We start from the raw sequence: 27,748 nt of genomic DNA, 5'->3' as shown, positions 1-27,748 counted from the left end.
AAACCCCTGCCCTGCTGGTTTACTGGGACTTGAATCAGAACCTCTTGCTGTATCAGCTCCTGTAACAAAAGTTTCATTGCAGAGGCCTTCTCCTAATCCCTTGGCAATGTTGTCACATAAAACCTGCTCGGGGGTGGTTCTGAAAATTCCAACCTGTACCCCTGATCGACAATACTCTTCACGAACAGATTTGGAGACAGCCTGTCCCATTGTTCGCGAAAAGCTGACAGTCTCCCCCCCACTGGGGAGATATTGTCACTTGCTCTTAGGGGACTGCTCTGGGGGAGATCTAAAGAGGACTCCACCCTTGCCTTTGCCCTTCTGTGAACCCCACCTGCTCTTGCGATCCTGGTCTTTTTTATGGGACTGCTGAAAAGCACGAAATTTTTTTGGCAACCTGCTTTTTCTTAGCTGGAAAAGCCTTTTTATCGGCTGTCCTATCCAGCACAGACTAAATCGTGTCCAAAGAGCAAGTCACCCGAGAAGGGCAGACCACACAGTTTGAACTTAGAAGCAGTGTCCCCAGACCATGTTTTCAGCCAAACTGCTCTCCTGGCTGAATTTTCAAGAGCCGAAGACCTAGCGGCCAGTTTAACCGATTCTGCTGATGCATCCGCCATATATTTGACTGCATTCAGGATCAGTGGAAAGGACTCTAAGAGATCCTTGCGGGGTGTCCCCGCTTCAATATGGCTCTTCAGCTTCTCTACCCAACATTCCAAATTCCTGGCCACTACTGTAGCTGCCATAGCTGGTTTTAGACTGACTGACGCAGCATCCCAAGCCTTTTTAAGGATGGAGTCAGCTTTTTTGTTCATTGGGTCTTTAAGGATCCCCATATCCTCAAAGGCTAGACCTGTTCGTCTGGATACCTGCGAGAAAGCTGCATCGACTCTGGGTTTTTTGTTCCAAACCTCTGAGTCCTTATCTTCGAAGGGAAACCTTCTTTTGAGAACTTTAGAGAAGAAAGGGGCTTTTTCTGGGTCCTTCCACTCTTTTCTCACCGAATCTGAGAGGACCCTGTGGACTGGAAAAACTCTCCGTTTTGTTTCGTCCAACCCCTGGTACATTTTGTCATGAATTGACAGTTGTACTTTTTCTTCTTGAATTTCTAGAGTAGTGTAGATTGCTTTAAGAATGTCATCTACTTCCTCTAGTGATAGCTTGAATTTAGAGCCCCTGCTATCTTCTTCTTCCTCCTCCTCAGAATCCCTGAAGGAGATGAGAGTACTACCCCCTTAGTCTCCAGAATCCTCGGTATCCACCTGTCTGGACGACGACGCCCTGGGGCTGGGCGGTAAGTTCTGAGGCTCGGTCTGTGCGGGAGGGTTTTGTATCAGGATGGACCTGACTGAACTCAAGGAGTTTGTCAGCTCTTTAACCGAAGAAAAAACAAATCCTTATATTGCTGGGATGTTTCCTCTTCCACCAACTCTCTGATACAATTTCTGCACATTGCCTTCTGCCATGAATCTCTGAGGGGGGTCTTGCAAGAAGGACATTTTCTCTGACCTAGTCTAGCTTTTCCTAGTGATTTTTCCTGAAACGACATGCAGGTTTAAACTCACTAAAAGCTCTCAACAACCAGTTGCTTAACACCAAGCCAGTGCAGAGACCCACCACCAAACAGACCACTAGTGAGACCCCAGAACCAGGCTGCAAAAATTTCAGAGCGAAGTCACCTCTGACCTGCAGCGACAGGCCCCCAAGAGGGGGGGGGGGGGAACAGACAAAGACATAGCCCAACAGTGAAGCAGAGGGTGCCAGTGCACCTTACGTACCTGGGCTGGACCGGTGCTAGGGGCGCCCGTCTCCGCCATAGCTGGCTTACACTCCTCCATCGCTTGAGTAAGGCAGCTATCACAAACAGCTCCGTCATTTTTTAAATTTTCCCGGCCGCCGCGTCATCAGGGCTGGCCGGAAGCGGAAGCACACGGTCACCTGACCCGCCCCATGATCCCTGCGTTCCAGGCGCTTGAACCACGGCGCCACGCCCCCTCAGAGTGCCTGCACGTCACCGTAAACGACGCTGTCGCCGCCCGGGACCCGGCGCCGAAAACGGAGCCACGCCGCTGACCTGCAGCGACCTCCGCCAGCGACAGAGCCCTCCCTGTGCTAAATCAGCGGACACCGGGCACCCGACGCCGGCACTCCGAGGGTCCTTACTCCCGTGAGACGGCGGGACCAGGAGCTCCAGGAGTCCTCCCCCACTGGAGATGCTGCTGGGGGTCAAAAGAAGAAACAACCTGTAACGAAAGGTAAGCCTTACTCCCCTGCAGAGAGTGTAGCTCTCCCCTGGTTCAGGCACATGCTTCCTCCAAGGAGGAAACACAATAACTGAAGCCATGGAGGAAGAGGAGGCGTTTTTAAAGTGGGCATGTGTTTCCTAATGACAAGGTGGAGCTACACTCTCCGGGGTTGTCCTGAAAGGCGATTTGAGAAAACAGCTGGATCCTGGATATAGAAAAGGAGCGCGGATGCCATCCTTTCTCCTCGCACATGGAGATGTAGGCCTTCCAGGTACGATGGTATATCTTCCGTGAAGAAGATTTTCACGCCCTCAACATAATTGGAATCACCAAGTCCGACAGACCCCGATTCCTCAGCACCTGCCTCTCAATAGCCATACCGTTAAAGCCCGCGATTGTAAAGCAGGGTGAAAGATTGGACCTTGAGACAGGAGGTCCTCTCGCAGCGGCAGTCGCCAGGGAGCGTCTGCCACCAGACGCACCAGGTCTGCGTACCAGGGCCGCTGAGGCCAATCTGGGGCAACCAGGATTAGTGGAATCCCCTCGGCTTCCACTCTGCGAAGCAGACGTGGCAACAGTTTTAGAGGAGGAAAGGCGTAGATCAGCTGGTACTGATCCCACGGAGCCACCAGCGCGTCTGACCGTCTGCCCACGGATCTCTTGTCCCGGACACGAATCTTGGCACCTTCCGATTGAGACAGGAGGCCAATAGATCCACATCTGGCGTGCCCCACTTCAGGCAAAGCTGCCTGAATATCTCCAGATGCAATGCCCATTCTCCTGGGTCCAGCATCCGTCGACTCAGTCTGCCTGCCAATTTTCCACCCCTGGGATGTAAATGTCCAACAAGGCCGGTACGTGTCGCTCTGCCCACCGAAGTATGTGAGCGACCTCCCGAGCAGCGGCTGAGCTCCATGTTCCCCCTTGGTGATTATGTACGCCACAGCCGTGGAGTTGTCTGACTGTACCCTGATTGGACGCCCTTGAAGACTCAACGACGATGTGCGGAGGCACAGCCTGATCGCTCTCAACTCGAGCAGATTGATCGGCAACTTGGATTCTTCCGTCGACCAGAGCCGACTGAATCCCCATCACTCCACCCCAGCCGGATAGGCTGGCGTCCCTTGTGATCACAGTCCATTGGAGAGGCAGGAACGACTTTAATGACCGAATCACCGGGGCTCTCAGCCACCATAGCAGGGAGTCTGACGGACTGACTCACCTGGATGGAGCGATCCAGGGACAATGGAGATTTGTCCCATTTCGACCAAATCTTTCTGCAAGACCCTGGTGTGGAACTGGGCATATGGCACGGCCTCGAAGGTGGTCACTATGAGTCCCAGGACTCGCATGCAAAAGCGAAGTGACGACCGCTCGCGATTCCACAGTAGTTTTATCGCGGCTCTGAGGGTCTGCACCTTGTCTGAAGGGAGAAAGGCTCTCGCTTCCTTGGAGTCCAGCAACAGGCCTAGGTACTCCAGACGCTGGGTCGGTACAACCACCGACTTCTTTAGGTTCAATAGCCACCCAAATTCTTGCAAAGTCTGCATTGAGATCGCAACAGCCTCCTCCAAATCTAAGGCGGAAGATGCTCTCAGGAGATGGTCTAGATATCCCACGATCGCGATCCCGCGTTGTTGTAGCAACGCCAAAACCAGAGCCAAGACCTTGGTAAAGACTCGGGGGGGGCTGATGCCAGGCCAAATGGTAGAGCCACAAACCGATAGTGGGCTTCCCCAACTGCAAAGCGCAGAAACTTTTGGTGCCGCAGACATATGGGTATGTGCAGGTACGCATCCTGGATGTCCAATGATGCCAGGGAGTCCCCTTGATGGATTGTAGTTACTACTGAGCGAACTGATTCCATCCTGAACCTCTGCACATTTACAAAGTGATTGAGGGCTTTTAAGTCCAAGATTGGATGTACCCCTTCCTTCTTGGGAACTACAAACAGATTTGAGTAGAATCCCTGCAAGCGATAGATTCCGGAACAACCACCCCTCGACTCAGCAAGTCCCTTACCGCCCCCAACAGGGCCGCCTGGCGAACCGGGGACACGGGTATGCTGGAGGGGAAGAATCTGTTTGGCGGCCAAGAGAGAAACTATCTTGTAGCCTGTGGAAATCAGATCGCAGACCCATTGGTCAGATAAGCGAGAGGACGACCGAACTGCAAACTCCCAAAGGCGACCCGCCACCCGAGACATGGGTGGGGGCAAACCTTCATGCGTTAGCACTTTTCATCACAGCCTTGCGATGCCAGGGACGCTTTTGTTCGTCCGTGGCCATCCTGTCGGGCTGGGGGCGGACAGCGCGAAGCCCCGGTCGGACGAAAAAGACGTTTGTAAGAGGAAAGAGAGGGCCCTTGCCTAAGGCGTGGCTCCTTAGACTTCCTGGCTTGCGGGAGTAGGGTACTCTTACCACCGGTGGCATTTTTTTTATAATGTCATCCAATGAGGCTCCAAAGAGCCGGTCGCCAAGGAAGGGAAGATCCGTCAGGGCTTTCTTAGATGCCTGGTCAGCAGACCAGCATTTTAGCCAAATCAGGAGCCTCAGCACCACAGCTGACACTGAAGCCCTGGATAACAGAGGAAGAGTGTCCAGGGCCGTGTCAGACATACTTAAGGCCTTGCACTAGTTGGCCTACTAGTTCCACGCAGACAGGGGAGGCCTGTTGCGCTCCCAATTCGCGATGCAAAAGTTTTGCCCACTCAGTCAGTGACTGCGACATCAGTGCGGATGCCAGTATAGGTCGCACGGCTGACCCCACAACCGTAAACAAGGAACGAGCCACCGCCTCGGCCTTACTACCTGTGGGATCCTTGAATGCAGGAGTCCCCTCAACCGGGATCGTGGTTACTTTATTTAAACCTGGATACTGGGGGGTCCACGACCAGAGGAGCCGACCACTTTTTGAGAAGGCTTTCCTCAAAAGGGTAACGGACCGCCATTTTTTTGGGGGACCGAAAATGTCCTTTGCGGCCGACCCCATTCCCTGTAGATGAACTTGTCAAAATAAGTCAAATATGGGAACAACTTAGGTGAACGTGCTGGCTTGCGGAACCCAAAGGGGACCGATACATCAGCAGAGGGATCCACTGGCTTCTGGATCTTCAGGGTATCACGCACAGCTGTGATAGTGCTCCAACCAGCGCTTTGTCGCACCCGGACGGGGGAATCATCCTTACTGTCCGACCGGTCCTAGTTAGCCTCATCTGATAGGTCAGAGCAGGGGTCACCAGCCGCAGCAGGGCCCGAGTCTGCATCAGAGCTCTCCCCAGAGGACGGGGGGTGGGCAGGGGCCTTTTTAGCGCACCTTTCCTTCCACGCACCGCCTCTATTTTAGCAACAAATGAGTTAAGGACCGCTGTCAGGGTGTCCATGGGCACAGCGCCATCCGCAAGTGACCTGGTTGCAATAGCCTGGATTTCGGGGGGGAAGAAACACCAGAGGCATTCTGTGTCGGTTACTAGCCTTGCCTGTAGTCCCCAGGAGGTTACCCAAATGAAAAGTGAAGAAGCTGTGTCGGCAGCACCAGCAGAGAAGAGCTGTGAAACAATCTGCAGAGCTTGCATCAGAGCCGTACTTACCAGTCCTGAAGAGCTGGGAGACATTCCATCACAGACCCACTCCTGCGCAGTTACAGGGTGGCTGCTGGCCTCGGTATACTGTGATCCAGACATCAGTAGCCCGGTCACATGTATACCCCGGAGCATTGAAGCTCACGACCACCTCTGGAGCTGAGGTAGGTCATGGCCTGCCGAGCCGTAGCTGCGACATGCACACGCTCGATGGCCGGATGGGGGGGGGGGGGGACGACTACAAGGATAACTTAACCAGCCTGTCACCCAGCCAGCAGTTGATGGAAGATCTCAGGATCATTCATCGTGTGCAAAAGCATAAGTCCTGTATCAAAAAAATGGACCGAAGGGCCCGCAGGGTTCCTAGGTCATTCTCCTTCACTAGGCAAAATAAAACTGAAGCTGCTGGGGCAGCAGGGAGGGTTGTTAGCGCAGGGTCCGCCCCCTGGGCGGTACTGACAGTTCTGTGTATTGTGTTACAATTTTGCCTAGTTTCTCCTGGCAGGGTAACAAACCCATTTAATTACAGAGAGGAGCTGTATTGGTTGGTGAATATAAGAAAAATGTGTTTATATTTTTGGGGGATATTTATTAAAGCAAAAAATATTGCTTTTCAAAAATGGAAGCTTTTTTGTTTATAGCGCACAAAAATAAAAGCTGCAGAGATGAGCAAATACCACCAAAAGAAAGCTCTATTTTTGGGGAAAAAAGGACCTAAATTTTGTTTGGGTACAACATCACACGTCCGCGCAATTGTCAGCTAAATCTGGTCAGGAAGGGGGTAAAATCCTCCGGGGCTAAAGTGGTTAAGGGGATTTGCATCGATGGACAAATGCAGCTAGCTTACATTTGGGATCAGTTTAAGGCCCTCCTGAGATCATTCATCTATCTCTCATTAACAGTTGGCATTTGACTATTCAAGCTGTTATTGCATTCTCAATGACTGCATGGGAGAAAAGCAGTTGTAGCAAACAAAAACCTGTCGACATTTGACAGCATCTAAAACTTCAATTTCGCCTTAAAGTGGTTGCAAAGGCTGACAGCAACTTCATGCAGGCTACGGCTCTGTGCGTCTTATGGATGAGTAGGGCTTAGGAGCGAACACGCACCAGTGCCCCCACAAACAAGCGGCTTGCTATGAGGGGGGGGGGGGGGGGCAATGGTCAAGGGGGAGGAGCAAGGAGCACCAGCAGAGCTGAGAAGAGGATAGGGGCTGCTCTGTGAAAAACCACTGCAGAAAATAGATAGATAGATAGAGATAGAGATAGAGATAGAGATAGAGATAGAGATAGATATAGATATATATATATCTATCTCTATCTATCTATCTATCTATCTATCTCTCAAGACGAACCTTTAATACCACTTTAAAATTAAGTATATGTACACTTTTGTATTCAAATTTTAGAAAAACCCCACTATACAATTGTGTGTTCCTATTCAGGCATCAGACCTTTTTTTGTAAAGATTTTACCTCTTGGATGTTTGAGGGAAAAAAAAGGTGTCATACCTGACTGCAAGCATGTTTTGGCTAGCTCAGTATGCTCTGTCTCAGTAGCAGGGTTGGGGACTGGCCGAGTCCAGTTCTCATTAACATACAATAAACTCCTAAACCTTTAGGCCGAGTTCACACCTATGTGAATTGGATGCAGGGTTTCATCGCATCCAAATCACATAGCCGGAGAATACGACCGGCTCTCTCTGGAGCCGGTTCACATGTTTCCGGAGTGCACTGCACAAAACGCTGTGCGTCTACGCTTCAGTTTCAGGGCCAAATTCAGGCAAAGATTCTGCCCCGGTTCGACCCCGAAGACCGCTGCGCAAATTACGGTGTGAAAAAAAAAGTATTGCAATAACTGCCATTTTATTCTCTAGGGTGTTAGAAAAAAGACAATATATAATGTTTGGGGGTTATGAGTAATTTTCTAGCAAAAAAAAAACGGTTTTAAACATGTAAACACCAAAATCTCAAAACGAGGCTAGTCCTTAAGTGGTTAATATCAGAGTTTGCTTCAAAATATGATAAAATGTGTGTACCTTGTGGGGTCTCAGATGCTGGAATATAGGAGGAAGATGGTACCACACTGGGAGTGGCTGGCAAGTAGCTGGTAGAGGGCAGTGCACTTTCACTGTTCAGCGTGCCAAGTTTCTGCAATGAACATACAGTTTAGTATACATTATTATCCCCTACCCAAAAACCCTTAATGATGCTGGCCTGGGGTTAGCTTTTACATTAAAAGTGAAAGACAACTTGCAAATCACATCAAAACTCTCACTTATCACAATGGAATTGCATCAATAGAAACAAACGCACTTGTGTAGACACCAGACCAGCAGCATAATCCGGGGTGGCGCTTTCCACAACAGTCTCTTCTTTCGGAGGCTTTTCTACAACATCGGTTTCTGAAAAAAATAAATAAATAAAATAAAAAAGGGGAAGAAGAAAATTCAGGGATTTAGCAAACACAATGCTGGAATAATGAAAAAAAATAATAATCCTGCCGTCTACCTTGTAGACTAGAGACTCTAGCTACTTTTAAGCTTTGGTAAAACAGGAACAGTGGGTACATTTTTCCAACAGGGACACGAGCAGCAATAAAATCCAAACATGAGGAAGAGCTGGAATAGAGCGAAAACTCATGTTGTACCAGAATATTTACAGCCGTGTTCAACAGTTTAGAGAATGACACAAATATACATTTTTCACAAAGTCTGCTGCTTGAGTGTTTTTTGATCTTTTTTTTGTCAGGTGTTACTACTATGGTATACTGAAGTATATTTACAAGCATTTCATAAGTGTCAAAGGCTTTTATTGACAATTACAGGAAGTTTATGCAGAGAGTCAATATTTATAGTGTTGGCCCCTCTTTTTCCAAGACCTCTGCAATTCGTCCTGCCATTCTGGCAATCAACTTCTGGGCCACATCCTGACTGATGGCAGTCCATTCTTGCATAATGCTTGGAGTTTGTCAAAATTTGTGTTTTTTTGCCCCCCCCCCCCCCTTTTTTTCCATGGGATTAAGGTCTAGGGAGTTTCCTGGCCATGGACCCAAAATGTAAACATTTTGTTCCCCAAGCCACTTAGTTGTCACTTTTGCCTTATGGCAAGGTGCTCCATCATGCTGGAAAAGGCGTTGTTCCTCACCAAACTGTTATTGGATGTTTGGGAGAAGTTGCTCTCGGAGGATGTTTTGGTACCATTCTTAATTCATGGCTGTGTTCTTAGACAAAAATTGTGAGTGAGCCCACTCCCTTGGCTGAGAAGCAACCCAAACATGAATGGCCTCAGGATGCTTTCCTGTTGGCATGAGACAGGACTGAAGGTAGCGATCACCTTTTCTTCCCCAGATGCCCCAATCAGAAAGGGGATTCATCAAAGAAAATTACCCCCAGTCCTCAGCAGCCCAATCCCTATACCTTTTGCAGAATATCAGTCGGGTTCCTGAATTTTCTCCTGGAGAGAAGTAGCTTCTTTGCTGCCCTTGACACTAGGCCATCCTCCAAAGGTCTTCACCTCGCTGTGCATGCAGATGCACCCACACTTGCCTGTTGCCATTTCCAAGCACAGCTCTGCAATGGTGGTGCCCGAATCCCGCAGCTGAATAAACTGCAGGAGACGGTCCTGGTGCTTGCTGGACTTTCTTTGGCGCCCTGAAGCCTTCACAACAATTGAACCTCTCACCTTGAAGTTCTTGATGATCCGATAAATGGTGCAATCTTAGAAGCAGCAATATCCTTGCCTGCGAATCCTTTTTGTGCAAGGCCCAATTCACATGGGGCGGATCCGCTCAGCGGACTCCTCCAGCTCAGTGAGAGATCGCTCTGTTGATCCCTGCAGAGCTGGCAGCAGACAGGTCCATCTCTGCTCATCCGCTGAGGGTTCTATGGCAGGTCAGACGAAACGGATCCGCCTGTTCGTTTTCATCCGATTGGATGGCGAACGTATTGCCAAACGTCTGTTTTGAGTGGATCTTGTCAGATGGCAGGCGGGTGTCAGCGCACACATCTCCACTGACATCTGCCTGCCCATAGAAGTCAATGGAAGGCCTTCTCAGATACGCCTGCAAAAAAAAAAAAAAAAAAAAAAATGGACAGGCAGATCCGAGCGGGCTTATCGTGTGAAAGGGGCCTAAAGCAATGACTGCTCAAGTTTCCTTGCAGGTAATCCATGGTTAACAGAGGAAGAACAAGGATTTCAAGCACTACCCTCCTTTTAAAGCTTGCACTCTGTTATTCTAACTCAATCAACATTACAGAGCCATTTACAGCCATTTCCACTTCAACACTGACAACTACGTTACCGAGAGAAATCACCGACATGTCAGCTGGTGCTTTTGGGGCAGGACTGAAATGCAGTGGAAAGTTTTTTTCTTGGAAGGAGGTTAATTTTCATGGAAAAGAGGGACTTTGCAATTAATCAATCATTTGATCACCCTTTATAACATGTTGGAGTATATGCAAATTGCCATCATAAAAACTGAGGCAGCAGACACTGTGAAACTGAATATCGGTCATTTGGCCACAACTGTAGGTTGTCCTGAAATAGACACTGACCATTTGCATCAAAATAGCAATGGATCTAAAAAGTCATTTGTGGCAAATAAAAAATAAAATAAAATAAAAAAGTACACTACAGCACATAACCCCATAAAATGAATAAATGCAACAAAGTATAAAAAAAAAAAAAAAAAAAAAAAAAAAAAAAAGGAACTGATCCTCTGCCACTAGAAGCTTAGCCACAGGCATACAATTACATGGGAGATGAACATTTTGGAATCACAAGGTACCATAGGACCAAACAGCGAACCCTATGGGTAACATCAGAGACTTCTGAGCAGCGATAATAAAATTAGTACTCACCAACAGTCTTTCTTCTCCTCTTGGCCTCTCGCCCTGCTCCCACCATGTCCAATTCAGATATATCCAAGAGCTGTAAGCAAACATGTGCATTAAACTTTGATGTGCCACTTGTACTTGCAGTAAATAGCTTGTTCTGAAGCAGTACAGACTACAGTGTGAAAATTATTTGATCCCCTACAGATTTTGTAAGCTTGCCCACTTACAAAGAAAAGAAGGGTCTCATAATTCTCATAGGTGTGTTTTTAAAGGTAGACAAGATATCAACCAAAAATCCAAAAAAAACACAATACAAGTGTTATAAATGGAGTTGCAGTTCAGGGGGTAAAATAAGTATTGCCCCCCCCCCCCCCCCCCCCCCCAAGCAAAAACATGACTTAGTACTTGGTGAAGAAACCCTTGTTGGCAAACACAGATGTAAGACCTTTCTTGTAGTTGGTTACCAGGTTCGCACATCTCAGGAGGGATTTTGATCCACTCTTTACAGATCTTTAAGGTTTCTTGGCAACTCAAAGTTTCAGCTCCCTTCATATATTTTCTATAGGATAAAGGTTTGGAGACTGACAAGGCCACTCCATGACCTTAATGTGCTTCTTCTTGAGCCACTCTGTTGCATTGGTGGTATGTTTGGGTCACGTCCATGCTGGAAGCTCCATATTCAGTGTTCTGGCGGATGGAAGAAGATTCTCATCCAAGATTTTACAATACATGGCCCCATCCACTGGCCCTTCAATGCGGCAAAGTCTGCCTGTACCTTTTAACAGAGAAACAGCCCCCAAAGCATCACGTTTCCACCTGCATGCTTTACTGTAGGAATGGCGTTCTTGGGGTCATGGTCAGCATTTTTCTACCTCCAAATACAGCTCAAGAGCTCAATTATGGTCTGACCACAGCACTTTCTCCCATTCCGTCTCTGAATCATTTAGATGTTCTTTGGCAAACATCAGATTGGCCTGTACATGTGCCTTCATGAGGAGGGGGACCTTGCGGGCGCTGCAGAATTTCAATCCATGGCAGCGTATTGTGTTACCAATGGTTCGTTTGGTGACTGTGGTCCCAACTGCCTTGAGACCATTCACAAGCTTCTCCTGTGTAGTTCTGGGCTGGTCCCTCACTTTTCTCGTGAGAGTTCTTACCCTATGAGGCAAAATTTTTAATGAAGCTCCAGATCAAGGGCATTGGACAGTTATTTTGTATTTCTTCTATTTGTGAATAATCACACCAACAGTTGCCTCCTTCTCACCAAGCTTTTTGCTGGTGGTCTTGTATACCATTCTAGCTTTGTGCAGGTCTACAATCCTGTCCAACATCCTTTTACAGATCTTTAGTCTTGCCCATGATAGTGAGGTTTGAATGGAAGAACGATTGTGGACAGGTGTCTTTTATACACAAAGAGTTGTCATAAGGAGCACCTTAAATGGACAAGGACTAATCTGTGTACCATATACTGTAGCTAGTGTGTGAGGAGCCAGAATTATTGTTGGTTGGTAGGGGGAATCAAACACTTTATTTCACTCACTGAAAATTGCAAGATGATAAATGCGCCCAAATAAAATAAGCCACGATAAAAACCAGATAAAATTGCGGTCTAATTATTCCATGCTAAAGTTCAAAAATTAGTGTTCAATTAAGTGCTCTTGTGCCAGTGAGAAATAACGCTGATCTAGTTCACTTTTCAAAAGGTGATCCCAGCATATGTGTCTTATCCTCCTTTACATGGCATATGGTATATGACAGAAGTACTGTCAGACTATCGTGGACCGGCCAGCCTTTAGAGTGCTACACAGTGGCAAATGCTGCGAATGTCTTACACCCCAGGAGGAGGAGAAATTTCAGCCACAATAGAAGCACGGATAAGACACGAATGCTGGGATCAGCTTTTGAAAAGTGAACTAGATCAGCGTTATTTTTCACTATTTTATTTGGGCACATTTATCATCTTGCGGTTTACATTTTTATAATTTTTGGGGGATTGTTATTTTTTTAAACTGATTTATATATTTTCACTATTGACACTTTTTATTTTCAAGGCAGGTGTTTGTTTTCTGAGCACTTGTGTATGGTTAGTATGAATTAATATTGGTGGATTGTACACTTTGATTAGGGCTACATCACTTTCTCAATTGAGTTATATTATCATTTTTAATTCAACACATCACTTGTCACATTATAATTTGCAAGTTGCATGAATCAACAGAACAGCGCCATACCTACTTCATTTTCCTTTCAATCATTTACTCCACTCAGGGTGCAGTAAGTCTCTTTATATTCTTTTATTCTCTTATTCCATTTACTTATTTTTTTCTCGCTGGTACTTATTCCTTGCGCGGAATCATCCATACACATTCAGGACATTCACCCACCTTTACTCCTCTCTCTCTACGAAGCGGCGTCCTGGAAGGTGCAATGGGGGTTCTGTTGGCAGTTGGGCTGAACACACTGGGGGTTGTAGGACTTCTAAAGGGTGCCTGCTTTGGTATACCTTTGAGTGGAGCTGTAAAAAAAAAAAAAGTTTATAAATGGCAGTTTTATTTAAGGAATAGTACATGTGGACAATTAGTAGGATTACAAAAATTCAAATAAAGGGGGGGGGGGGGAGGGGGGAAGGAGAAGTGCAAGACCCCTTTCACAATAGGGCATTTTGCAGGCGCTATAGCGTTAGAAATAGCGCCTGCAAAACGCCCTAAAGAAGTTGCACCATTGTATGTAGTGTGAAAGCCCGAGGGCTTTCACACTACAGCGGTGCGCTGGCAGGACGTCAGAAAAAAAAAAAGTCCTGCCAGCAGCTTCTTTGGAGCGGTGTGTTTACCGCTGCTCCCCATTGAAATCAAGGGGGCAGCGCTGTAATACCGCCGGCAAAACGCCGCTATTGTGGCGTATTGTCGGCAGTTTTAACCCTTTCGCGCCCGCTAGCGGGGGTAAAAGTGCCCCGCTAGTGGCCGAAATAGCGGCGTTTTATCGCCCACGCCATCGGCGGTGTGGTGTGAAAAGGGGTCTTGGAGTAAAAGCTGATGCCAGGGGATGTTGTGCAAAAATGTTTTCCATTAGAGAATATACGTGTGTCGATTTAGTGCTCTGAAATGAAATGTACATTTGTTTCACATTGACTTTTCTATTCTGGAAAGAGCAGGGAAGGGTTAGGACCTCTGAAAAGTCTTTTGAACTGCCTTTATATTCAGTAAAGAATCCCAGGTGTCCTCATTACAGGAGATTTCCCGTTAACTTTCACTGAAAACTGTCAATAGTGGGATTTCCTAAAATTTTCTTTAGTATTCACAGCAGTGAGATACAGTTAATCGCCTAAATGGGAAAACTTTGCAACAAAAACCTGACAAAGGATTGTTTAGACTGGGGTTTCACCTTAAGCTTCCCTAAATTTTAACAAAAATGACCAATGCCATCTTTTCATAGGCATTAACAGCACTGCTTCCAAAACATTGCATTAGACTGTCTGGAACCAAGCTGTGTATATTGTAAAACCTATGGGAATAATCACCCAAGAAAATGGGCAAGGTAAATGATTGAATAGATATACATCAATGGCAGACAAACTGATTTTGTATTGCACAGCTCGTAAAAAGCAGACGTTTATAGAATGCTTTTTAAACCACTTGCCGACCGGCTCTTGCCGATGTACGTTGGCAGAATGGCACCACTGCGCAAAACTTATGGGTACGTTGCTCCCTTTAAGAGCCGTGCGCGCTGCACAGCGAGGGACCCGATGCGCGTGGCTGGCGGGAGCGATTGCGTGCACAAGAGCCAGCACGGGGGATTTGTGTGTATAAAACACACAAATCCCCATTCTGTCAGGGGAAAGGAGACATATCGTTTGTTCCTAAGTAAGCAGGAACAGCAATATGTCTCCTCCCCCACTAAGGCCTTTCCTCATGTCGTTGGAAACACATTTAACCCCTTGATCGCCCCTTAGTGTTAACCCCTTCCCTAGCAGTGACATTTACACAGTAATCAGTGCATTTGTATAGCACTGATCGCTGTATAAATGTCAATGGTCACAAAAAATTTCCGATCTGTTCACTACAATGTCACAGTACCGCAGATCACTGCCATTACTAGTAAAAAAATAAAAATGGCATAAATCTTATAGTTTTTAGATGCTATAACTTTTGCGCAAACCAATCAATATACGCCTAGGGCGATTTTTTTTACCAATATGTAGGAAATTGTGTATGATAGATATAGATAGATAGAGAGATATATATATATATATATATATATATAGATAGATAGAGAGATATATATAGATAGAGAGATATATTTAGATAGATAGAGAGATATATTTAGATAGATAGAGAGATATATATAGATAGATAGAGAGATATATAGATAGATAGATAGATAGAGAGATATAGATAGATAGAGAGATATAGATAGATAGATAGATAGATAGATAGATAGATAGATAGAGAGATATAGATAGATAGATAGATAGATATAGATAGAGAGATAGATATATATATTATATATATATATATATATACATACACACACATATATACACACACACACACACACACACACACATATATACACACACACACGAAGACATTTGTTTTGTTTTTTTAAATTTGAGTGTGCAATGTACAGGGATAGGGACAATTGTAGATATGTAGAATGAAATTTAGTTTTTTGTGTTTATAGCGCAAAAAATAAAAAAAAGACCGCAGAGATGATCAAATACCACCAAATGAAAGCTCTATTTGTCAGGAAAAAAATAAAATAAAAAAAAGTTTGTTTGGGTACAGCATTGCATGACCATGCAATTCTCAGTTAACGTTTCATAGTACATTGTTTCATAGTTAGTAAGGTATATGTATAATATGTAGTAATAATAATAATATAATATGTAGAATAAAGACACGAGTCCATCCAGTTCAACCTGAGTGTCTACAATTGTCCCTATCCCTGTACATTGCACACTCACATCGGTCCCTACCCTCAAGGAGCCCACAATCCAAGGTCCCCATTCGTATACTGGAGCCAATTTTGGACAGAAGCCAATTAACCTACCTGCATGTCCTTGGATTGTGGGAGGAAACTGGAGTACCCGGAGGAAACCCATGCAGGCACAGGGAGAACATCCAACCTCCAGGCAGGTAGCGTCGTGGTTGGGATTTGAACCAGCAACCCTTCTTACTGCTAGGCAAGAGTGCAAACCACTACGCCACTGTGCCGCCCCCCAAAGTGACGCAGTGCCAAATTGTAAAAAGCGCTCTGGTCAGGAAGGGGGTAAAATCTTCAGGGGCTGAAGTGGTTAAAGACCGCAAAACCAGCATCTGCAGAAATCTGACCTTCAGCACAGTCACTGCTCCATCAAAACTCCATTCACAGACAATGTCTTGGGGCTTGCTTGAGAAGAGCAAAAAAAAGTGGCTGATGTATTCCCAAATACCAAGGGTGTCTTACTGGAAAATCATTAAAGTGGTTGTAAACCCTTACAAACCACTTTGACCTACAGGTAAGCCTAGATTAAGGCTTACCCGTAGGTCCAAGAAATATCTCCTAAACCGTATAGGTTTAGAAGATATTTACAAAAAAGACAGCCACCACTGTCTACGGCGCATGCTATGCATACTAGCTCATTATGCCTTTGCCTTGCAGGTTGCATTTTTTTTTTAACTGCCTTTACTTCCTCTTTAAGAACCTTAAAGGAAGGCTCCATTCAGAAGGGGACGTTTCCACTTGTTTGCTCCCTTCCACATTAACTTTTTGGGGGGAGGGGGTTGGGGGACAGGAACCTGGTTTTGACAGGTACCGGCTCCCACTTTCAGCCAAGAGCACCGCAAGGCTTCACTTTCCGTTTCCCTTACTTAAGATGCCGGTGCCTGCACCTGAAGCAGTTTGAATAATTGGTTCGGACTAGGGAGTGACAGATCAGTGAGGCCGATTATCAGCAGCGGATATTCATTTTTTTGAAGTATCGGGCACAAGACGTAACTGATATTGCTTGAAAGGGTTTTCCTGGGGTGATGCGGCTCAGCAGCCCCTCGGCTGTTATTAAAAGCAGCCCCCCCCCCCCCCCCGGCTTTCCCGTCCCACCAGGAGGCCTGAGCAGCCAGCCAACATGTCTGCCAGCTGCCCAAAGAACCGAACAAGGCCGATGCTTCATTCGGGTCTTGGATCTAGTAACCCAGAAGTGATGTCATGACATCGCTTCCCATCTTAAAGGTGGCAGTTTAAAAAAATATATACTGTATCCAAAAACGATCTCGACTTTTGAATACTTTCAAGTGCAGGAGGAGGGGTTTGGGGTCTTGTAGACCCCCGATCCCTTCATAAAGAGTACCCGTCACTGCCCAATAGTGTCACAAGGGATGTATAACAATCCTTGTGACAGCAACAGTACAGAATATCGGTTATCGGCCTGAGAGGTGGCCAAAATATCGGTATTAAAAAAAAAAAAAAAAGCACCTTATCGGTCGATCCCTATTTGGGACATCGCAGGATCTGTGGACAGGTAAGTATCCTTATATTAAAAGTCAGCAGCTACAGTATTTGTAGCTGCTGGCCTTTATTTTTTTGGGGGGACCTGAAGATCCTCTTTAAAATGTTCCTAGACTACCATGTTATCCATTATTGTAGAAAAGAGGACAGATCTTCTCATAATTCATCTACCTTCAGTAGGTACTTTAGGACCGTAACATACTCACTAGTTGTGTCCATTTTTTTTACTAGACCTCTTCCTTTTGCATGAAATGGAACCCCGGCAGTCTTCTTAAGCTGCTGTGCAGTTTCTGTAGCTGAAAAAGCAAAAGCAAACATTTGACAAGTCTTCATTGCTCAACCAAACTTTGCAAAGCAGAATAAAAAAAAAAAAATGCAACACTGTCTAGTTAAAGAAAAACTGGTGCCACGCATGCCAATCTAATAATGTACACAAAATAGTCACCTAAAAACAGTCTCGATTAGAATAAAGGCAAATTAATCCCTTCAAGGATCTTTCCCGAGCCTGGACCAGGTGAATGACGTCAGCCAACAGCAGGCATTAGCCCGCTGTCAGCTGATAACGGGTCACAGGAGTGCAGAAAGAACTGCACTCCTGTGATCTATAGGAGAAGTACAATCAAAATACCTTAATCTATACTTCTCCTTTAGGCTGGGTTTACACATATGCGAACTGGATGATGCTTTCCCCGCATTCAATTTGCATGACAGGAGGGTGTGACCACTTTCAATGGAGCTGGTTCACACAACTCTGGGGCGAACGCGATCCACATTTAAAAATGGGCCTGTGCGCCTTTAGTTCCGATTCAGGCAAAAGTTTGGACCCGATTCGCACCTGAATCAGTGAACAGGGACGCACCGGACCCCATACTGTGAGGTGCGGCTGCAGCATATGTGAACCCAGTCTCATTTGTTTTCTTTTTATTGATCTTTCGTTAAAACCTAAGTGCAACCAAAAGAAAGAACAGAAAAATCAGCACAAGGAACATAACTTAGGACGGTAGAATTTGTCCATTGTACCGATTCCTCCTCTTTTAGTAATCTTCCTCCGTCCTGCCCCCCATTCCCCACAATCTTCTGAAGTGGCAGGGGTTAACTAAGGGGCCGTCACAGGTTCCCATCCAGAGAGATGAACTATGCCCATCCTTTTCCACCCAGCTGTTTCAATCCTATAAACCGTACTACAGCTTCTAGGAATAGAGTGGGATACAAGAATGGCAAACAGGCAGATGATTGAAAGCTCTGTCACCTTCATTTACAGATCCGGATTTATATATGCTGTAGTATGGCTTCTATGAATGGAGCAGTTGGGAGGAAAGGGTGGGTATAGATGGACTCGATGACAGCCTGCAACAACCCCTTAGTTGTATTAACCCCCACTGTGGCAGAAGATTACAACAGCGGGGGGGGGGATCAGTACAATGGACACATCCTACTAAGTTATGTCCCTTTTGGTTAGATCTCTGGTTTCACTTTTGGAGGCACTTAGGCTATTCTACATAAAGATTTGCTATTAAAGCGCCTCAAACTTTTCAACAAAGAGGAACCCTTAAAAAGGCTTTCTAGTCACAGGGAACCCCTGCTAAAAAGGTCTAGATCTGATCCTTACAGTTGTTGGGAAGTATTATCCCGTATTATCTACTGAACCATGGTTGAGAAACCCCGTTCTACAATTATCAAGCGATTCAAAGTTAGCCCTTTAGGAAAACTATAGGAAATTGAACAATCATACATACAAATGCTTGTATCCAGCTGGGAAAAAAGCCCCAAACCCAACTGAATCGATATGTTAAAAATAACTGAAAAAGCATAACTTCAACCTACATTTCTGTAAAAGCTCTGCTCTGAGCGTGGCACTTTTTGGTTTTCGTTTCAGCTGGAAATGTTTGACGGGAGGAGTCAGTGGACCAGCCAGCATGGTGAGGGCATTCTTATTGAGGTACTGGCACTCTAGGGGCAGCATGGCAGAGGCCTCACATTCACCCACTGGATAAACAGAAAGACAGTGTTACCTTGCAGGAAAAAAAACACAGTAGCAGATCTGTGAGTCAAAGCAGAAATTAACCCAACTACATCACCTTTCTCTCGGAGCTCTCCCAAAATATCCTGCACATTAGGATTCTGCTCCTCAAGATCGAGGTTTAGTGAGCCTGTGTCTGGAAAGGATTTTAAGATGTCTGCCACCATAAGAATCCAGGGATCTGAGTCCAGGGAGGCCAGCTGGATGATTTCTGTCAATGCCATCTTCATCTGTAAAAATAAATAAATACAAATAAAAAAATAATTAATAATAAAGTTTTCACTGGAGTCTACTTGCCGACTGATCAGCATTGCTATGACAGAGCATGTAGCCCGGTCACGTGACTGCGTCCAAAAACTAGCCAGGCTGTAGCTGTCATTTGGCTATAGAGTAGCCTGGCTAGTTTTTGGATGCAGTCATATGGCTGGGCTACATGCTCCGTCATATGTCATAGCACTGCTGATCACAGATTGAGGCAAAGAGCTCTTTACCACGTGATCAACTGTGTCCAAATCACAGCTGATCACAAATGTAAACAGAAGACACTCTTTCCTCATGCTGACAGCACAAGGAGAGGAGAATAGAGCCGATAACCGGTTTCTCTTAAAAAAATTAAATAAAAAAAATAAAAAGGATATGTACATTGATAATCAGAGCACCGGTGCAGTCCCAACAGTGCCGCTAATCAGTGCGGCAGAAAAAATTACCAGTTTGCAAAATTTTATAACTATGGAAGTTTTTTTACTAAAATTTTGGTCTTTCGTCGTTTATTTAGCAAAGAATAACAAAACCCAGGGGCAAATTAAATACCACCAAAAGAAAGCTCTATTTGTGTTAAAAAAAAAAAAAAAAAAAAAAGAAAAAAAAAATTCCGTTGGTCTATTGTGTTGCATGACCATGCAATTGTCAAAGTGCGACTGCGCTGAAAGCTGAAAATTGGCAGCAAGTGCCCAGTAGGCAAGTGGTTAAAAGGGACACCAAGATATATCCTTTTTTAATCAAAAATAAGCCACACATGCCTACTTAATTGGTCCTATTTTTCGTGAAATTGTTTCTTGCTGCGTTTTCCTGCATCCTTATGTCCTCTGGTGACCTCCTGAACCTTAGCTACATACAGTGTATATTAGGGTTGCAACAATACTAGCATCAGTGCCAATACCGAGCATTTGCACAAGTACTCATAATCATGCATATGCTCCGATGCCTAATCAGATACCTGGGCAGTCAGGGATGATCAATGTGGCAGTGGGGCAGTTACAAGCACTGATCTCCCTGTATAGATTTCAGCAAAGCATCTGGCAGCTGCTTCTCCTCTTCCCCTGCCCCACAGCTGTCAGCTGCTTTATTGCGGCTATACAGGGAGATAGGTGCTTGTAACTCCCGCCACTGCCGCAGCAATCACCTGTGTCCTCCTCCAGGCTGCTCCGGTACCCCTCCCGTACTCCTCCAGTACACCCCCCATCCCAGATCTTTCAGGATGGAGAGCGGAGAATGGAACCGGTAAATGTAATTTATCGGCGCCTTTCTTTTCTGAATGGAATACATCAGTGATCACCGACTGTTCATTCATTACGCCGTCTCAGTTCATGAATGGTCTGTCTCCTGTCCATTTATCTCCAGTGCAGCTTGAGGCTGCTCAAAAAGGGACTGGGGAATCTGTGTCCTCAGTCCCTTTCCGTGACTCAAAGGGAAGATGTCAGGGGTATGGTTTGACCCCTATCTCACGCATATCAAAATTCAGCTGGTCACTGCAGAACTGGCTGAAATTCAATCAGTGTATGGCTAGTGTTAGTTTGAGCTCCTGTCACCAAAACCTGACATCATACAATGAACACAAACAAAAAAGTCAAACCAACAAGGTGAATAACCGCCAGAGGATATTATAATGGAAAGTTTTTGAAGACAAACATCTATGTACAGTGCTATATTTATTACGGAGTCATGTGACTTGTTTATAATATATATCCCAACTTTCTTGCCATTTCATCATTCACTGGTGCAACAAAGTAATCAGCTCAAATCCCTGAAGGACACAGCAAGATGGCAAACAAAAGAGAAGAAGATCCATTATCAGCAGTCATGTGCTCTGCTGGATATATGCATTTCACATCGGCTTAGACAAACAGAAACACAAACACACACACTAAAACAACCAACCACACACACCTTGTGTTAAATTGATGCAGTCAATAGTACAAAAGGGCTGCACATATTCAAAATTATACAGTAGGTGATATTTCTGCATAGCGTGGTCTCCAAATATAAACCAAGGGTGCATTCACACTATAGCGTTTTATGAACACGCACAAAATCACGCTATGCATATGCACCTAGTCATAAACGCACAGGACAGCTCATCAATTCGAATGGGCTGCCCTACAGGTGCAAAAGTAGCTCATGTGCCTCAGTTTTATGTGAAAGATGCATATCTGTTTTCCCATGTTTGGGGTGCTATGAACAATGAATGGCACTGCACGTGAAAAAAAAGAAAAAAAATGTTTGCAGCATTTTATTTCTAGATCAGTGGTCTCCAAATAGCGGCCCAGGAGCCAGATATGTGGCCCTTTACAGCATGGTTCTTCCCACTGATAGAAAGCACCATTCCTTCCACCGATACCAACATTGGGGCACTATCCATTCTGACACCAGTGATGGGGCACTATCCATTCTGACACCAATGATGGGGCACTATTCGTTGCACTGGCACCAACAATGGGGTACTAGTCTGCCCGCCAAGATCAAAGATGGAGCACTATCCCTCCCCACCAGTACCAACAATACCAATGGGCTACTATTTCTTTGACCACAGCTACCAAGTCTTTTTTTTTTTTTACTCCCACTGACCTTTTAGCATGGTTTACTCCCACTGACGTGGGGCATTTTTTATTCTCACTGACGTGGGGCATTTTCTATTTTCACTGGTTACAGTCTGGGCCCCCTAAGGTTTGAAGGGCAGCAGTCTGGCCCTTTGTTTAAAAAGTTTCGAGTTCCTGGTTCTAGATGAACGCTGAGGGGTCATTTAAAGCTGATCTCTACCTTTTACTGAAGTTTGAACCAAGCTGTGCCAAACAAACCATTTTCTTCACACTGTATAAACTACAGCTATCCTCAAACTTCATACAGTACACTAAGGGCGCTTTCAAACTGCCAGCACCTGGACATCGGTGGTAATGCGCCGCTATACCGTTGTTTTTGCAGTGCTTTTCCTCCTAAAGGCGCCCCTGCCCATTGAAATCAATGGGCAATGCCACTGTACCACTGGCAAAGCGTGCAGTTTGGTGGTGCTGCCCATTGATTTCAATGGGCAGAGGCTCTTTAGGAGTCGTGTATTCACCGCTCCCACAGAAGCTGCTTGCAGGACTTGGCGCCCCAGCATGAAAGCACTTGGGCTTTTTTCAGGAGCTATTTTTAGTGCCTGAAAAACACCTCCAGTGGGAAAGGGGTCTAAAAGCTGGACATCAGCTTTAATACAGAGTCTGATAAATGAGATCTCTTCAAGAGTTCCTGGCTTTTTCCAAGCTACATGTCTGTGTTGCAATTGTCCCACTACAAATGTGGGATCCTGCAGGTAGGACACAGCCCATAATGAATACAGCAGGTGAAATGTCCTAGGAAGCCATTGACCTATACCTGGACAGCTTATAGAAGTAGGGAGGTAAATAAACTGGAACTAAAGCCACACAACACAATCTGAGAAGTTCAAACGGTCAGTAGTGTACTGTGATCCAAATACATAATGAAAATGACTTCACTAATATAAAGAGAACCTGATCACCTTTTTGCAGCAAAGTTGGAAATCTGGCATAACCCATTATCACCAATGGGAGGGAAGATTGAGAGGGAACTGTCACCAAGGTGACTTTGACTATAAGCTAAAACACTTTTCTGCATCTGTCTACTTTTTACTATTCTCTCCTTTTATACAGCAATTCAACTCACAACTTTCCATTGTATAAAATACAGAAAAAGCTGGCACAACCTCCCTTCCCTTCTATAAAACGAGACAAAAGTCAGGCATGAGTTGGTTGCAGATTGGTGTGAGATGAAAAGCGATGACTTTGCCAAGCTTTACAAATAGGCCATTAATGTGTGATAAACAGCAGAACATGCCTCTACCTGCAGCAAATACTGGAGGGGTAAATATTTGTATATGCTGCTGTTCAATCCAAGTATATCTGGATGTAGAACGGCCATTACAAGTAATCATTCTAGCTGTAAAATAGGTCATGATGGCTTAATGCGTGCTTATGTCAGAAGCAGGTTTACAGCAACAGAAAAATGTGCAACAAGTACACAAATGTTCACATATTTTCAACACTTCCTAAAGCTGAACTCTAGAACGCAAAACTAAAAACTCATTTTTACACACATCTGGCACATTTACCGCACATACCTCATATTGGTGCAATGCTTTAATTTAGAGGTGCCAAAAAAAAAAAAAATGCACATTTTTTACCTGTAAAAAGATGTGCATTTATTCTTTTTTTGTACAAACTGGAGGTGAACTTATCCTTTAAAATAACCAAGTTTTGTTGCTTTGCAGCCTGAAATGAAGACAGTTTTTGTTTTATACAGCTGTATTTAAACAGTACAACTTATAAGTGAAATGTAAACACTAACAGGTCAGCAGAAAAATATAAAAATAGGATTTTTATAACAGCTTACCTGTAAAATCCTTTTCTTTTGATGTACATCACAGGACACAGAGCCATAGTAATTACTATGTGGGTTATAGTCCACCTTCAGGTGCTGGACACTGGCACACCCTAAACAGGAAGTTGCCTCCCTATATAACCCCTCCCATACTGGGAGCATCTCAGCTTTGTAGCAAAGCAATACACGTGTATACCAGAAAGAGGGACGGGACCTCTCTGCCCCGTAATGTACTGCAAAAGAAAAGGATTTTACAGGTAAGCCGTTATAAAAATGCTATTTTTTTTTTTACATCACGGGACAGAGGCATAGTGATTACCATGTGGGATGTCCCAGAGCAATGCCAACTGAGGGGGAGGGAGACAACTCCAAAATAGGACACTATGAGAACAGAGCATTTATACTGCTGCCTGCAGTACACTGCACCCAAAGGCGACAGTCTTTGCATCCACTAGATAGAATCTGGTAAAAATATGGATCGAAGTTGCGGCCTTAAAGAATTGAGCTGTGGAGGCTTGGTGATGCACTGCCCATGACGCATTTACAGCCCTAGGAGGAGTGCGTTTTGATTTGAGAGGGTGGAATCTTCCCATTTAAACTATAAGCTTGAATGATTACTTGTCGAATGTATTTAGACTAGTAGATTCTGATACTGCCTGTCCTTTTAGGACCTTCAGGCAACATGAACAAAACATCCGTTTTCTTAAACCTGATACAAACAAGGGTTAGGTCAGTCTTTTATAGCTAAAAAGTTAGGATGAGGATGCAATACTACCTTATCCTTGTGAACAATACAAATTTGGCTCTTTACAAGAAAGAGCAGCCAATTCTGATACCCTTCTTGCAGCAAATATGGTTACGAGAAAAAAAAAAAAAAAAAAAAAAAAGGCAGATTTGTAATGCTAAAAAAAATAAAATTCAAGTCCCAAGGGTTCAGTGGTTACCTAACCGGAGTTTAAGCTGTGTTACCCCCTGAATAAAGTTAGGGAACCAAATAATGCCAAGCAAGTGGTTGTTGAAATAATACCGATAAGGCAGAGACTTATCCTTAGAAAGCACTCAAGGCCAGCTTTTATGTCTCACCCCATGTGCAGAAATTCAAGGACTCTACCTTGACTTATTTCCTGGGGTGCAGCTCCTGGTTTCACACCAGGAAACATGCGTTTCCCAGGCTCTAATATATAACCATGGAGGACAGCTCCCTTGTATTAACCAAGGTAGAAGACTACTGAACCTGACAGTCCATGCTTCTTCGGAGTGTGGGTCTCAAGTGTCAAACCGTTAAATTTAGTGTTTGCAAAGTAGGGTAGAACTCCGGACCTTTGCGAGAGGTCGTCTGGCCATAAAGTTAGGGTCCATGGGTCCCCTACTGCCATCTCTACGATCTCTGCATATCAAGATTTCCCGGGCCCTGCTGGGGGCCACAAGAATCAATGACTTCCCTCTCTGCTTGATCCTGCAAAGAAATCGTGGATGCAGGCAGTATAGGAAGGAATGCATAAGTCAGTGAGAACCGATTCCACAGGAATAGCAAGGCATCTGTTCTGCATTCTAGCGGATCCTTTGTTCTCAACACAGAGTTGTTGGTTTCTTTGTTGAACATGGTCCCAAACAGATCTATGTCTGGGATCCCCCATCCTTGACATATTGACAGGAAGATATCGGGGTGAAGAAACCATTCTCCCGGGAACAACTGCTGGCAACTAAAGTAGTCCACCTGCCAATTTTCTATTCCCAGAATGAAGACTGCCAATAGGCAAAGTACATTGTTTTCTGCCCAAGATAGGATATGATTCACCTTTCTCTGGGCTGCACAACTTCTTGTGCCCCCTTGGCGTGACACTGACGCATTGAATCCTGGCAGGACAATACCGCAAACTGAATGTACAGGCCCTCAGGACCAAGTGCTCTGCCTGAATTTCTAAAATATTAATGGGCAAGGCGATTTCTGATCTGGGACACTTTTAGGATTCATCCCCAACCTAAAAACAGACAAAAAATAAAATAAATAATTTGCATATTTTGTTAGTATTTCCCAGGTAACTGTAGGATTTTCCCCCTTTGCAGATTTTTGGATGTTAACCATAAACCGAGGCTCCGGCAAATCCAGCCTACAGCACCTGGTTTTCCAGGTGGTCTTTCATCCACGTACTAACCAGGCCTGACCCTGCTTGGCCTCCAAGATCAGATGAGATCAGGCGCCATCAGAGTGATGTGGCCATAGGCTTTGGAGTCAGACACACTGGGAATGTAGAGCTTGAACCCTTTGTTTCAAGCCGATAGGATACGGTTTTGCAGCAGTCTTGAATGAAACTGAGCATAAGAAACGGCCTCAAATGAAGCCATCATCTTTCCCAACAACCTCATGCAAAGTTGAATAGGAGAAATTCATCTTACTTCGACTACCTAAATCAGTTCCTTTATGGTGCTGATCTTTTCCTGGGGTACGAATACCCTTTTCTGGGTGTACCTATGATCAGACCCAAGTATTTCTGTCATGCTTTTAAAGAAGATTCCTCCTTGGTTGAGAATGTGACCTAGATATTCCAGGTAGTCGAATGTGGTGACCATACTTTGGTCTAAGCGGGCTACTGACTGGCCTATCAAGAACAGGTTGACTAGGTAAACCATAATTGTTATACCTTGGGCCCTCAATCTGGCTAGAAGAGGAGCCAGAACCTTTGTACTCGAGGTGCAGCAGCTAGATGATCGGAAAGCAGAGCTACACACTGAAAATGAAGATTTCCCACTTTGAAAGTAGATATTACTAGTGAGCGAGGAAATGGGCATATGGAGATATGAATCTTTGGTGTAGATCGACACCAGAAGTTCTCCTTGCAGGATGGAGATAAGATTGGATTGACTTCATAAAAAAAAAAAAAAAAAAAAAAAAGAAGGAAGAAGGAAGAAGGATTATATATTCAATTGAATTTCGATTTTTGAGATCCAGAATGTCCATTTGGATTTAACCAAACCCCAACCTCTGCTCTTACATGGGGGCTACCATAATCACTTGAAAAGATGGTCCAACGCTTGAGAGAAAGATTTATTTTTCTCTGGAACCTTAGTAACATACGATCTAAGAAAACAAAGGAGACGGAATCTCTTGGAACTCCAGTTTGTACCTTGGAGCCATTGAGGAAGTCCCCCATTCGTCTTGACACTCCTGCCAGATCCCTGAGAACTGCAGAAGAATTCTCCCTATTAAGCAACGGGTGCACCTCCTCATAAGGAGGCTACAGTATCCTGTAGGCTTTCTCCCCAAAGACTTTTGTCCCTGGGGTTAACCATGAAGGATTACCCTTTGAACCCGATGGTGGAAGCAGTCATGACTGCCTGGAGGCTGATGCCCCTGGCACAGAACGACCTTTGAAATGAAAATACATTTACTCCCTCACTTAAATGGCAAAAGGGGTACTTTTTTTACTCGAAATTCTATGGATACATTATCCAAAATATCCCCAGATAGCCGTTTCACCACAAAAAGGAAGACTAGCCAGGAGCTTCTCGCATGGTTATCAAAGGGCGCAAGCCCTAAAAAAGATAGAATCCGTCATAGCAACTATTGCAAACATAAAACTGCCTCCTGGGCCTGACCTGGGCATAACCTTGAACACCTGTTTAAACTGGTTTCTCAACGATTAACCAATTACTGTCAGCGCAGGCCGAGACACTCAATCTGCCAGAGGGAAAAAAATAAATAAAAAAAACACGTCCCCCCCCCCCATAGGGATCCAATGGATAAAAAGGTCGGAATTCCTAAGTATTTGAGTATTGTCTGCCGGACAAGTCAAACTTACAAAAAAAAAAAAGGATATAGTAGTGTTAATTGCTGGTATACCCTACTTAAATTTTCGCTACCTTAGGATAAAGTGTGAAAACCTTTTAGGAAGGAAAATAATGCTTATTTGGGTGATCCACCAGATA

The 27,748-nt window shown here is 44.9% G+C and overlaps 1 protein-coding gene and 1 pseudogene across 1 annotated transcript in view; both read right to left on the bottom strand.

Moving 5' to 3' along the window:
* NELFA (negative elongation factor complex member A) overlaps nucleotides 1-27,748 on the bottom strand; it is a 59,941-nt gene that overhangs the window by 14,458 nt on the left and 17,735 nt on the right. The window contains exons 2-8 of the mRNA XM_077477920.1: nucleotides 19,227-19,398; nucleotides 18,973-19,134; nucleotides 17,355-17,444; nucleotides 13,050-13,180; nucleotides 10,690-10,759; nucleotides 8,144-8,232; nucleotides 7,867-7,978 (exon numbers count right to left, since the gene is read on the bottom strand). Of these exons, the coding sequence (XP_077334046.1) occupies nucleotides 7,867-7,978; nucleotides 8,144-8,232; nucleotides 10,690-10,759; nucleotides 13,050-13,180; nucleotides 17,355-17,444; nucleotides 18,973-19,134; nucleotides 19,227-19,398 (826 nt within the window). The remainder of the gene's footprint in view (nucleotides 1-7,866; nucleotides 7,979-8,143; nucleotides 8,233-10,689; nucleotides 10,760-13,049; nucleotides 13,181-17,354; nucleotides 17,445-18,972; nucleotides 19,135-19,226; nucleotides 19,399-27,748) is intronic.
* On the bottom strand, nucleotides 25,930-26,047 carry LOC143979841 (5S ribosomal RNA; annotated as a pseudogene).

Source organism: Lithobates pipiens, unplaced genomic scaffold, assembly GCF_037356315.1.
Source record: "Lithobates pipiens isolate NorthernLeopardFrog02 unplaced genomic scaffold, aLitPip1_a1.2 Scaffold_13, whole genome shotgun sequence".
Taxonomy (NCBI): domain Eukaryota; kingdom Metazoa; phylum Chordata; class Amphibia; order Anura; family Ranidae; genus Lithobates; species Lithobates pipiens.
This window is presented reverse-complemented; position numbering and strand designations above follow the sequence as displayed.